The sequence below is a fragment of the Malurus melanocephalus genome, unplaced genomic scaffold (genome assembly GCF_030028575.1).
Source record: "Malurus melanocephalus ecotype Western Australia unplaced genomic scaffold, MMel_1.1 scaffold_224, whole genome shotgun sequence".
Classification (NCBI taxonomy): domain Eukaryota; kingdom Metazoa; phylum Chordata; class Aves; order Passeriformes; family Maluridae; genus Malurus; species Malurus melanocephalus.
The window spans coordinates 549,647-562,492 of record NW_026623456.1 but is presented as its reverse complement, the minus strand read 5'-3'; the positions used below and the strand labels follow the sequence as shown (position 1 = coordinate 562,492).

At 45.9% G+C, this 12,846-nt stretch overlaps 1 protein-coding gene across 1 annotated transcript in view; it reads right to left on the bottom strand.

The window, feature by feature from the left end:
* Nucleotides 1-12,641, bottom strand: part of IGFN1 (immunoglobulin like and fibronectin type III domain containing 1) — a 32,994-nt gene extending 20,353 nt beyond the window's left edge. The window contains exons 1-9 of the mRNA XM_057374429.1: nt 12,514-12,641; nt 7,734-7,802; nt 7,142-7,264; nt 4,799-4,938; nt 4,169-4,268; nt 3,348-3,395; nt 2,777-2,822; nt 1,905-2,079; nt 1,250-1,363 (exon numbers count right to left, since the gene is read on the bottom strand). Coding sequence (XP_057230412.1) covers nt 1,250-1,363; nt 1,905-2,079; nt 2,777-2,822; nt 3,348-3,395; nt 4,169-4,268; nt 4,799-4,938; nt 7,142-7,264; nt 7,734-7,752 — 765 coding nt within the window. The 5' untranslated portion in view covers nt 7,753-7,802; nt 12,514-12,641. The remainder of the gene's footprint in view (nt 1-1,249; nt 1,364-1,904; nt 2,080-2,776; nt 2,823-3,347; nt 3,396-4,168; nt 4,269-4,798; nt 4,939-7,141; nt 7,265-7,733; nt 7,803-12,513) is intronic.
* Between the last annotated feature and the right edge of the window lie 205 nt (nt 12,642-12,846).

Genomic DNA, 12,846 nt, shown 5'->3' with positions numbered 1-12,846 from the left:
GAAGGGAAGGGAAGGGAAGGGAAGGGAAGGGAAGGGAAGGGAAGGGAAGGGAAGGGAAGGGAAGGGAAGGGAAGGGGTGTCTTCACAAAGGCTCAGCCAATGCCAGGCATATCAAACAAATGAGGACAGGCTGGTTCTCCAATACCCTTGTTGAAATAAATGAGTAAACAGCACCCAGGGCTCTTTGCAGTGCACAGGCACTGTCTGGGCAGGAAGTCCTGCATACAACAAAGCACAAGGCTCTGCAACTCGGCAAAACAGCAGCTCTTGGCTACACACATAAGGATCTGAAGCTTAACTAATACACAGTTATGGCAGCTCCAAAGACAAAGCACTTTATTTGCTTAGATTTCAGCATCCTCATAGATGAACAAGCAGGAGAGTTCACCACTTTCTGCAGCACACTTGGGTTACATTCTCCGAATTGTGGCTGATAGACTTCATGTCATATGCTTGACTCAGAAGTTCCTAGTTAGTCTGTCCTCTCCTTCAGTGAATTCTCATTTCCCGTGGATTAAAACCTCCAACCACAGTTTGACTGAAACGTATCTTCCAAAAAAATATCCCCAGCATGGGGCACCTGGGGATCCCATCAGTGGGACTACAGATCTAGAGGGATGTTTTACATCTGAGATTTTCTTTCACAAAGGGTGTTATCRTGCAACAACACATTTGAAAAAGTGAATAAAATTTACATGAAATGGCAGGATTTCTGTAGCCTGAAAGATACTATTGGGGTGATTATCTGAAACTGAAGGAGGGTCAGGTTAGATAAAAGAAAGTAGCTTTTCCCCATGAGGGTGGTCAGGCCCTGGCACAGGGTGCCCAGAGAAGCTATGGTTGTCCATCGCTGGAAGTGTGCAAGGTCAGGTTGGACAGGGCTTGGAGCAACCTGGGACAGTGGAAGGTGTCCCTGCCTATGGCAGGGGGGTGGAATGAAATGAGTTTTAAGGTCCCTTGACCTTTAAAACATCTCTTTCAACTCAGACTATTCTATGAATTTCCTGAAGTCACAAGGATGTCAGTCACTGACTGCATCCCCTATACTTGGATCTTCAAATCCCCAGGGATATTGAACACCAAACATCACCCCACACCAATACTGCTCCTTAACCGTGCAAGGATCTTCAAAGGACAGGCAACTTAAAGGCATTTGTTTGCTCTTAGCCACTGCCCAGCRATGAAGCTTTTTCTGTAGAACATTTGAGGGGCTGCTCTGAGCTGCTGCTGCCCAACTCATCCCCCTCACCTTGAGCAGGTAAACATTGCTATTGCTATTTTTCAGTTCCATCTCCAGGCTGAACGTAGCATTTCCATCTTTGTTGACTCTGATGTGTTCAAAGTTTTTGAGATTCTGAATTAACTGCAAAGAAATAGCAAAGAACCTAGTAAATTATAAAGCTGCCATGACAGTAGTTCTTAAGCTGTTGAGTTACTTAAAGAGCTACTTCTAACATTATGTAGTAGAAGTATTTGTAAGTACAGCTCTGGTACAGTAAGTTACAGTATCTGTAAGCTGCCACAGCTTYCTCCAGTATATAAATTATTTTTAATGTGTTGCCTCCTGGACATTCCCACACTGCCCATCCAGGTGTCTAAGTGCCCCTGTATGTGAAGGCCAATTTTTACTCTTCGACATGTAACTTTTATTTGGGGGTCCAAATTCTTATCAGAGACAACTGAATACCCCTGTGGTCAGCATGTCCTAAAATCTCTGAACTGAGCTTCAAAAAATTCATCAGGATTTTCACATGCATGAGTAAAGAAGTGGGATTTCTTTAAAGCATTGTCATAAATCATACTGTCATACAACAAAATGTTCATCTCTAAGGCAATTTAGGAAGCTTGAGCCTGTTTTCAGAAGATGCTGTTTGTTAAAWATGAGTGGTTTTGGTTTATTTTACCTTGTCTTGTTCACTCTCTGTGTCCTTCCTCATCTCCTGCAGCTTCCTCAGCATCCCACGGAAATCAACAATTCCATATTTGATGCAGATTYTTTCATAATCTCTCTTATCTGCATGAAGCAACAGCTGCCACACAGCTTCTTTGTCCAGGGGTTTGGGTTTTGGAGCTGTGACCCTGAGAACCAGGGGGGAAAACATCCAGACATTTTGACAGACAACAAGATGTCTTGCTTTTCTATCCCTAATTTCCTTCCATCTCTCTATCATTCCTATAGTTCACTTGGCCCTGCAGGTGCAGGCAGGAAAGACTGGGACTCTTCCAGAGCAGGTTTTCTCCATCTATATTACAAATTAAATGGTGCCAGGGAACAGCTTCCACACTGCTGAATTATCACCAGAGACCCTGGCAGTTTGGCCCAAGCCAGGTAATTTCCTAGCACAGTTCAGGACTCTGCACAGAGATCATTATCAGCAGGCAATCCTTAGAGCTTCCCACCTGGGGAGGGAAGCTTTCTGCCATATGCACCTGGTAGCATGGCTGGGCTGGGAGCCAGGCTCAGTCCCTGTGCAGCCACAGCCATCAGTGCGTGCAGAGTTGTCCCTTAGCCGGGAAGTTATTCATGAACTAAACAAAGAGAAGCAGAGAAAGAGTTTCCCAGTCAGAACCTTGTGGTGCAGAGGAAATACCCCTCAAAATGTGGCTGGAACTGTGTGTTTATCTCAGCACCACAGGCAGCACCAAGTTCTTCGGGCTATCTCTCTATTGGGAGTCTCACCACAATTTTGGACACAAGAAGTCTCTAGAAAGTCTCTACAGCTGTCCCCTACCACCAAGAAACATCCAGAAGTGGGAGCATGGCCCTCCCACTCACCGCTTCTTCAGCAGCTTCTTGGAGTCCTGGAGTGTCTTCCTGAGCTCTGTTACAGGAGAAGGGGAAGCAACAGTCACATACCCAGCACAGTGAAATACATCCCCCAAAAGAAGTTAATGCAGAGTAGCCAATGACAACAAGGTCATTCTGCTGGGCTCTTCATCTCTGGTGTTTTTTTCACACTTTACCAAAAAACTGTCATGAAACTTAGTCAGTTCTCACTGCCATGCTCATCCTTTGAATACCAGTGAAGTTCATGTCTCCCTAAGGGGCTTCCCTCCAGAGACCCACTATTTTCAGCCATGTTAACGTGTTTGATCCAGCTGTGTTTGACATCCCCAAATCCACTAATGGTTCCACAATCATTAATTAAAACAGCTCAAAGTTGTGTCTAAAATCATCACTTTACCCAAAGGTAAAGAGCAAGCAGACATAGATGACAGAACATTAGAGGCTCATTAATCCTTCTCTTGCTCCAGTCTCTACAAGTTTGGGTTAGTAGTAGTGTGCCAGACAGCATTATTAACTCTGCTCCCCCCGATCATATAATACACAGAGATCGTTAACTTACGATCAGCAGGATGAACAGGAACGTATTTTGTTTTCTTCTTAAAGCCAACTGATCATTTATAAGAGAAAACAGAAGGAAAACAAGCCATAGGATGAACAAGATGAGCTTAACAGCAACGAACCAATGAGTCATGAAACCTCTGTGTCTGTTACCAGTGCAAGAGGGAATCCCAGTTTGGACTTCCTTGTCAATGTGACATTTGCTCCCAGCAAAAATTATTTCTATTGTCATTAATTCTGTGCTTGCTGGAGACTTCACACATTTTTGCCCTACCAGTTTTATGGCTTAAGCAATGGTGTGAAATACCAACATCTTGTTTTAGAGATGGAGAGCCAAGGTGGAAATAGCAACTGAAGTTATGTGCTTTCTCTACCTACTTGAAAGGCACAGAGGTGACATGGCCACTTCCAATATAATCCATCTTCTCCTCCAGCRGATTCCAAGGGTATCAGTTATATCTGACCCACAAAGTGCTCATTTCTCTGCACTGACTATAAAGGGAAGCAGAATTGAGGCCCAGAGACAGCTGCAGAGGGATGGATCCCTCCCAAAGGACTAATTTGTTCAACAGCATAAAGAAAGAACTGAGACAGTTCAGTACTAAAACCAGGGTGTCTGATTATGGCCCAGTGCAGTGAACACAATTCCACTTTCTTCTCCCTTGCCTTAAAGCTCACAATGTCAGGGAGCCACCAGTGAGGAGAACACCAGATAATCACACCAAAAATATTCAGACCAAGGCCAGGACACCCACCCCAGGGGACAGCACAGCCACTGAGTGGGACCACAGGGCCTGTGGAGCCCAGAGCTGCCAGTCCTACCTTGGATGATCCTGAGGCCAGCAGAGCACGAGGCTTCTCCATAGGCATTGACAGCACAGCAGCGATACAGATCACTGTCATCCAGAACCAGGCTCTTGATCTTCAAAGGGAGAGCACAGAAACTGCTCACAGAAAGGGCTGGGCTTCACACACCTTCAGCTTCTCACAAAGCAGCTACTCAGTGGCACCTCAGAGCTTCTTCTGTTCCCAGAAGGGCTCTAAAAAGCTTTGTTTGCTTATCTTTGTGTTATCTCAGAGCTGGGGATGTGCAGAATCATGGAATATCCTGGGTTGGAAGGKACCCACAGGATCACCCAGTCYAGCTCCTGGATAGGACACCCCAACAATCCCACYCTGGGCCCGAGAGCATTGTCCAAATGCTCCTGGAGYTCTGGCAGCCTTGGGGCTGTGCTCATTCCCTGGGGAGCCTGGGCAGTGCTCACCCTCTGAGGAAAGAACCTTTCYCTGAGATCCAGCCTGACCCTGCCCTGACACAGCTCCAGCCCTTCCCTCTGCTCACAGAGATCAGAGCTCAGTGCCTACCCCTCTGCTTCCCCTCATCCCATGGCAGGTTTTTCTTATCTGTTTCTCTCAGTTCCACAAGTCCTTTCTGAAATATTTGGTCTTTACCTGCAGAATGAATTCATTTGTAGCACTATTGAAGGACATTTCATATTTGGCAGGATCATCCATTCCTTTCCGTGTACGTGACCATTTCACTTCAGGGGCTGGGACACCTTTGACCACAGCTCTGAAAACAGCATTTTTACCTTTGAAAAGAGGCAAGAATGTAGTTATTTAAGATGGCTTGAACATTGGAACTCTCAGGCCTGGTCCCTTATTTTATCAAGAGTGATCCCCAGAGTGAGTAATTTCTGTTATTTTAGGCAGGAATATTCTTTTTGTTTTGCACATCAAAAATTCAGGTTTTGTCTGTATTCAATCATAAAAGGCCTTTAAAACAYGGTGTTAACCTGCCAGATGCGGCTGCTGACATCTGACTATCACTGAAATCTGCAGCCCTACAGCAAGTTAAACATAGACTTGCTTTTGACCTATGAAATGTCCAAACCCSTTCTCATCACACATATTCTCTGTAAAATCCCACTGCTTCTTCAATCTTTAACTGGCACCACCTTGCACTCCAAAGCCTGTTTGAAGAGACAAGAAAGGGAGGAAGGGGTTAATCTCTGAGTACCCTGCAGCCCACCACAGAAATCTCCAACAACTTTCCTGTACTGGCCAGTACAAATCTCTTCTCCAAAAGGGTCCCAAAACCACAGGGCACACTGGGAAATAAGTCAGAGAAATTACTTGTGTGGGTGAGTGGGAATAGAAATGGAGGTGAGTTATCCATGGACACAGAGCAGGATCATGTGAAATGATCACTATCTTTTTTTTTAATACTTTCATCTTCTATGAAAGTATTTCATCTTTCAATGAAAGTGACTAACACTGTTAAGATTCTCCCTGGAAAGCCTGGCAATATTTCCCAAATTTTCTGCAGTTCACCACCAACAAATGTATTTGATGGAATAAGATCCTGCCAATGGATCCTTATCAAAAGGCCTTTTACAACCTTGAAGGTTGCAGTATTATCACTTATTAAAGTCTGATTCCAATTGATTATCCGTGTTACATTATAGCCTTTTTGGCCACTTTTTCCCACTCTTGTCACCTGTCACTGGCCACCCAGCCAGGAGAATCAGCTCAGCCATGTATTGAACTCTGGGGTGAAGATGACAGAATCAAAGGCCCTTACGGTGCCTCTGCACAGACACAGAATTACAGTGACCATTACCTGAATGCATGATAATTTGTATGGGAACTGCAAAGAACCTGCTGCAAATGAACTAACTTGGAAAATTTACACTGGTGAAAATTTAGACAGATGAAAACTTAGCCAGGAACCTTGTTTCATGTCTGAATGTCCATGTGGAGGAGGAGGGACAGGTTCCACTAGAGACCACCATGCTCCTTCATAAAACCTCAGTGGCTCTTGGAAATCCACAGGTGAGTGTGGAACACTGAAATCCAGGCTGCTGGTTCAGTACTGGCAGGGAAAAGRACCTGCACAATGTCCTCAGGCCACTCCACCAAGAGAAAAAAAAACAAAAACAAAGGGACTCTCTGCAGATGCAGAGAGACCCCTGGGAGGCATTTCACTGACTCCAGCTCTTGGCTCATCAGCTGCCTGCTCTGTGCAAGATCCTTATGCTGTTCCTTAGAGAATCACCACAGAACCAGGGAATGGCCTTGGCTGGGAGGGTCCTCAAAGCCCCTTCAGTCCCACCCCTTCCCATGGGCAAGGACACCTTCCACTATCCCAGGCTGCTCCAAGACCCATTGAACCTGGCCTTGGACACCTCCAGGGACCCAGGGGCAGCCACAGCTTCTCTGCACAACCTGTGCCAGGGTCTCCCTACCTTCACAGGGAGGAATTCCTTCCCACWATCCAATCTAACCCTGCCCTTCAGCAGTGGGAAGCCATTCCCCCTTGTCCTGTTACTCCATCCCTTGTCCAACTCTCCCGGAGCCCCTTTAGGCATTGGGAGGCTGCTAAGCCTAAATAGCACCTGCAGTCACTGTATCTTACTTTAAAAAGCAGCTGATTTTAGTGCTGAACACAGTTCAAAAGGAAACAAAAAAAMCCCAAGTTTTTCAATGTGCTTAATCTTTTGCTGCAAAATCTTAACTGTGAGAGTTCCCTGCAGAATTCACAGGATTTGCTGAATGTATAAGAGCCAGATTTTGGTATTGCATACACATAGTGAGAACTCAGGAGACYTCAGTCAGGACTGATGGCATTTTCAACAGTGTAACAAAGACTTTGACCACACAACTTTTTTTTCTGGATATGTCAAATCACTTTAGAAACTTGCTTTATTTAATTATGATAATTTTTTTTTCATGTAGGTGAGACATGGAGTTAAAGCTCCAGGTCTGTGGCTTTGCCTGCTTGCCAAGTCTCACCTTCCTGCAGTGTAAGAGTGACTGGTTTCTTCTCAAAATCAGGTGTACTGCATCCTTGTGGAACATCATTCACAAACTGTGTGATAACAACTCCTGGGATAGAAGATTTCTTGAAGATTTTTACTAGAAAGGCAAGAAAAAATACATTCAATTAACATAACATGTTTGTCCTTCAGAAAGAATCTCTCGGTCTGCATTGCTTCCTGCAGAGCAGTAACTGTTCCTGCTCAACTTCTCTTGGACCACAAAGACCCCACCCATTCCAGTGCCACAGGCTGTAAATGTGTCCCAAGGTTTGGGCATTAAGGTCTGGGATTTTGTGGTGGCTTTGMCAGGGTTGTGTCTGAGTGGGAAATTTTGCAATCACAGTCCTAATCCAGGAGCACCTCAGCTCACAGCTCCAGTGATGGTTTGGACAGGGAAAGCTTTTYATCGGTTCTTGTTCCAAATACAAAATCTGACATGAGAAAGGCTCCACTGCCAAGTCAGAACATGGGGAGTCAGTCCCTGCCACGCTCAAGCCAGAAAAGCAAGCTGGGGTTATTCCCYGGTGTTCCCCAGGGTGTGCTCAGAGCTGTGTCTGTTCTCTCACCTGTCTGGTGGCTGGTCATGATGCTTTGCTCAACTTTCTGGGATCAGCACAAACAGATTACAAGTTCTCCTTTGAAAAAGACAAAAAATTTACAGTTCACAAGGGAAAGAACAGAACTCAACACTGCTCCCTTTAGTGACACCATTTGCCCTTCCTCACTTGCCACATCCTTGCAGCCAAGTTGAGACAGACCTGCCAATCAGCCTGTCATGTCCAACACAGCCGGAGTTTGAGGATGATTAGCAGGCTGGATGGAAAATGTACACATCCAGCAGCATCCCTCTGTGTCACCTGGTTTTCCTCTAAAGACCTCCTCTCATGTTTCAGGCAAACACTTACCACATGGCACTCACGTGGTGGGTTCTGATGGATAGCAAGAGCAGTTGCTGAGAAGAAAACCACAGAGATGGCTGTCTAAACTGGGGCATGGAGCAGAGGTACATCCTGATCTCAATTAGCTTGGTTAAATTAGCAACAGACCTGAGAGGCTTTGGAAGGGAACAGTGAAGTGTGAGCTTGGCATTCAGGAGTTATTGTTATGGATCACTCAGGGAACCTTGTGCCAAAGGAGTCTCTTTCCCTGTCTTCTAAATTGGACAATGTGTAATGTAACACATCCCTGCCTCGCAGCAAGCTGGGAAGGCAGATTCCCTGTCAGATGAGAGATGCTCAGGAACTATAGAGTTACTGCAGCTCTGAAAGAGCAATTGGATTGGATTCCCTGTGGCATTACTGCTGGGTCTCTGTTTACCCTATGCACTTGTTCAGTCAAGAGAGCGACACAGGAATATGCAACTTTCATCAGTTTTGAAAGTTACAGGGACTTTGGGAGCACACCTACACCAGGCAATCATCCAGCTGAGCTCTGGCAACTGGCGCCTGATGAAAACATTGGGGATAACCTCAACATCTCCTTGTTACACATTCAGCTCTGAGCTGTTTTYTCTGGGTGAGAACTGGTTTCAGCTAAGAGACAAGGTAGTGAATAAAAATAATTTGTGCTGTATGGCCTATAGATGGGCCAAAGTGAACAAAAGTAATTTGTGCTGGATGTCCCACAGACAGGCCGAAGAGAATGTCACCGACAATACATCAGCTTCTGAACTGGTATTCGTTTTGCCATTACTCAGCAGCTGCAAAAAGCCACAGACACCTCCCTACGACAAATCCCTGGCTCCACTTTGTCCTTAACATAAATCTTGTTTTGGGACTATGCACACTCTACAAATCTCATCAATAACTGACATCTCTGTGAGCCTTCCTGGCCTCCGTGGAAATGCACTGAGACAACAGCCCTGGGAAATGCGGCATGGGCTGTGTAAACACCAGCCAAACCCTCTCTCCTGTCCCCTCTCAGCCTGCTGTGGGTGACCTCTGCTGCTCCCATCCCAACAAGGGGTTTCCATTTCCTCTGTGTGCTGCTGCTCTGGCMCATCACACAGTTACTTCTGCAAATGCTTGGGAGATGTCTTAGAACTTGAGAATGAAGAGCTCGTGGGAAGGAAAACACACAAAACTGAACTGAAAAGAAGCTGATCCCAGGGCACCCTTTCCTGGCCCAGACAGGACAATGCACAGTGAATAGATGAGATTTTGAGAGGYTCTTGATCACCCTCTTATGGTGGATTTAATTTGTCCTCCAAAGTACGGAACCGTATTAACAACAAACATAATCCCCTATTGCCTCTTGTGTCATCCTAAACATGTCACCACTCCTGGAGCTGGAATGCCTGATGCTTACAACACTCACCAAACAGCATGACCTGACACCAGCTTGCAGCAGCTTTCGCCTAAGCTCTGTTTATATTACACTTGCATTTATTCTTTGCTACTCCTGACTCCTTTCCTCCAAGCTGGGCAATGGTGAGGAGCAGCTACCCTAAAACAGGAGCATGGTCCAAACTCATCTCCAAAGYCTTTCCTGATATCACCAAATGTTTCACCTCAGAATGTTTCATTCTCAGCCTGGTGTGACAGGGGACATGTGAACTAGAAACTGCTGAGAGAAGGCTACATTCAAACCCAGTTTGATAAAAACCTCAAATACTGACAGTATTTCCACAGGCAGTAACAGACCCCATCTCTCAGTGCACAACACGCACTATGTGCACTATGTATAAACTCCTGAGTTTACAGTCTTAAAGATTTCAGAAATTCACTTGGATTAAAGATAAGCTGTTGTGAGTCCTTAAACTCCTGTGAATTCTTGACTTCTGCAGARTGAGAAGGAAGCATGTTAATGCCACACATAGATTGCAGGGTTAAAATAACAGTGCTGGGTATGAAGGGAACATTCCTCCAGTGTAATGAATCCAACCACGTTGCATTTTCCAGTGTCTTGTGTATTAAATAAGGACCAGAAAATAACATCCTGGTTGGCACAGAGTCATTAAACCCTACCCCTGCTTACTTGTAAAATTTCTACTCCYTTGTTAGATGAAGGACCATAGTTTTGTTCTGACTCCAGTTTAGTCTAAAAAAACAAATCACAGAGCTCTTAAAATGAGAAAGCAAAAGCCTTCCAAAACTTGTCATAGTGTAATTCATATCTTCAGTCACAGATGCTTGAAACATTGGTGTCCACATGAYGATGATTATTCAACGGAATAAATGCTTCCAAGGCAGGGAGTCACCCTTGCCAAGGTGAATGCTGCTGACCAATGTTTCTAGCACAATGGGGTGGCACTGGGAGCAGCTCAACACTCTCACTCCTCWGTAAAACACGTCCCTGTCATGCATAAGCCTTGTTCCAATTGGTCATTCCTCATTCCAGGCAGAGGTCTGTCTGCTTTGCAGCTGCAGGGATGTCCCCACTGGACACATGGGCAAAGCTTTCATGGCTTTGAGTGCAGAGCTAGAGCAAGCCCTTGGCTACTGACAATATTTTTAATGTCCCAAAATAAAGCCGCAAGCCTGGCAGGGTGGGAGGGTGCCCTTCATCCTGTGTGTCCATCAATCTGTCTGGATAAGACACAGCAAGAGCCCATTCCCTGTGAGCCTAACTGGACACCAGTGCAGGGGCCATAAATCAGCTGAGTGAATAAGCAAAACATTTGGGAGTCACAGGATTTGTAGGTACCAAGGGTGTCACAAGGAGTTATTTATGGGCATCAGACAGTGCAAAACACAGACAAGATGTGACATAATTGCTGGCAGACTGGTGAGCAAAATTAGCCAAACGTGTAGGGAAGTGACGGGCAGTGAGTGGTTTGTGGGGAGAGGATGAGTGCAGAAACTTGGGATGTGCCACAGGCATTGCACAAGCCCAGACACAGGAGGGACTAAGCCATTAGCACAGACTTAAACCATTAATAACAAAGTAATCAGCAACAGAGGCAGCAGTCTGTTTGATAGGAGCATAAAATCATGGAACTCCCTGAGCTGGAAGGGACCCGCAGGGATCATCCAGTCCAACCYCTGRCCCTGCACAAACACCCCAACAATCCCACCCTGGGCCTGGCAGCGCTGTCGAAAAGCTCCTGGAGCTCTGGCAGCCTCGGGGCAGTGCCCATTCCCTAGGGAGCCTGGGCAGTGCCCGGAATGTTCTGGGGGAAGAACCTTTCCCTGATATCCAACCTAACCCTGCCCTGACACAGCTTTTTTCTTTGTAATTCTCTTCAAATTTCCCTTTGTAAATCATGAAAATCAGGGCAGTCCTGACACAGAAAATGTTCTAAACAAAATACCAAATTGTTGTGTGCTCAGTCAAATTCTATCTGTGCTTTACCCCAGAGACCCAGATATTCAATATCTTTCACCTAAAATTTCTCTTTTAGCTTTGGATTGACTTTCTGTGGTTTCTTTGTTAACTTGAAGGAATATTTTGAGCACGAGTCTTCCCATTTCAGATGAATTTTAAAGAAAAATCTCAAATGCTTTGGTTAGAACCACAGAACTGAAGGCCAAACAGCTGCAGAAAGGAAACGTCATGAAAACTTCTGAGGAGGTCACAGAGGGGGAACGTCACAAGCTCTCCAGTGATGAATGGAGGTCTTGTGCAGAGTGGGGAGGAATGCCCAAGGATCAGATTTTGTGTGACTTATCCCTTTGGTAAATCTATACCTGACCTGATCTTCTCCTCGGCCCCAGGGATTATGAACATGACCAAAGTGCTTGCTCAGGATCCACAGACACACAAGCCAGACACCCTGTACCCATTTAAGTATGGAAGTGGCACTGATACCAAAGGCCAAGAGGAGACACACRCCATTCCTATTTTCTAAGGCAGCAAAAGCCATGAAGCCCCACCAGTGAGCAGGACAATGAATCCATGTTCCTTTGGAGCAGCAGCGATAGGATCGCAGCATGAGAACAGGTAAGTCCATGCTTTCCATTGGCCACAACACTCCCACAGATTTTTCATAACAGAAATAGATTTTTATACAGGCAACAGATTCACAGCAGGTATCACAGAGCAAACACAACAGAGTCTCACTGCCAAGAAGGAAGGGTAATATATCCCTACTCACTGTCCCAAGAAAGGATGGGTCCAGGATAAAAACCCTTAGGAACCCCAGCATACCTGTGCCACAAATCCCCTGCCAGCTCCAAGGGACAGTGACAGCAGATCTTCAACAGCGTAGCATCTTCTCAGGGAAATCCAGGGAAGTCAGCATACCCTACAGGTACTACAGGAGCCCACTACTCCCAGAATGTTTACAACCATTTTCAGACCTACTGCAACACAAAGTCACATCCAGTACGACAGCAAAGGTGACACTTCCCACTCCCAGCTCTGCATCACCCCCATACAGATCAGTGGTGACATGACCAAACTCACCACTGTACAGGCTGAGCTTCTGAGATGATCCTCTGGAAGTCACTGCTGCGTCTCTGGGCCCACGGCGGCTTTGTCTGCTCAGAGCACAGAGTTCTTCATAGCTGTCCAGCAGGTCCCCTGGGCCCAGATATCGGTGATCTGTGGGAAGGTAGAGAAGCCCCTCATCAGTCACATGTAAATGTCACTAAATGGCAAAAGAAACAACAAACTGTTGTCCCCCTCACACCTCTCCACTCTCACAGAAGATGAGGCTGTGCTCAGGAGCTGCCAGGTATTTCCACTCTGAGCTGGAGCAGCCCTGGGGGCTCATTATAGTCCCACACTCCCCCAGCC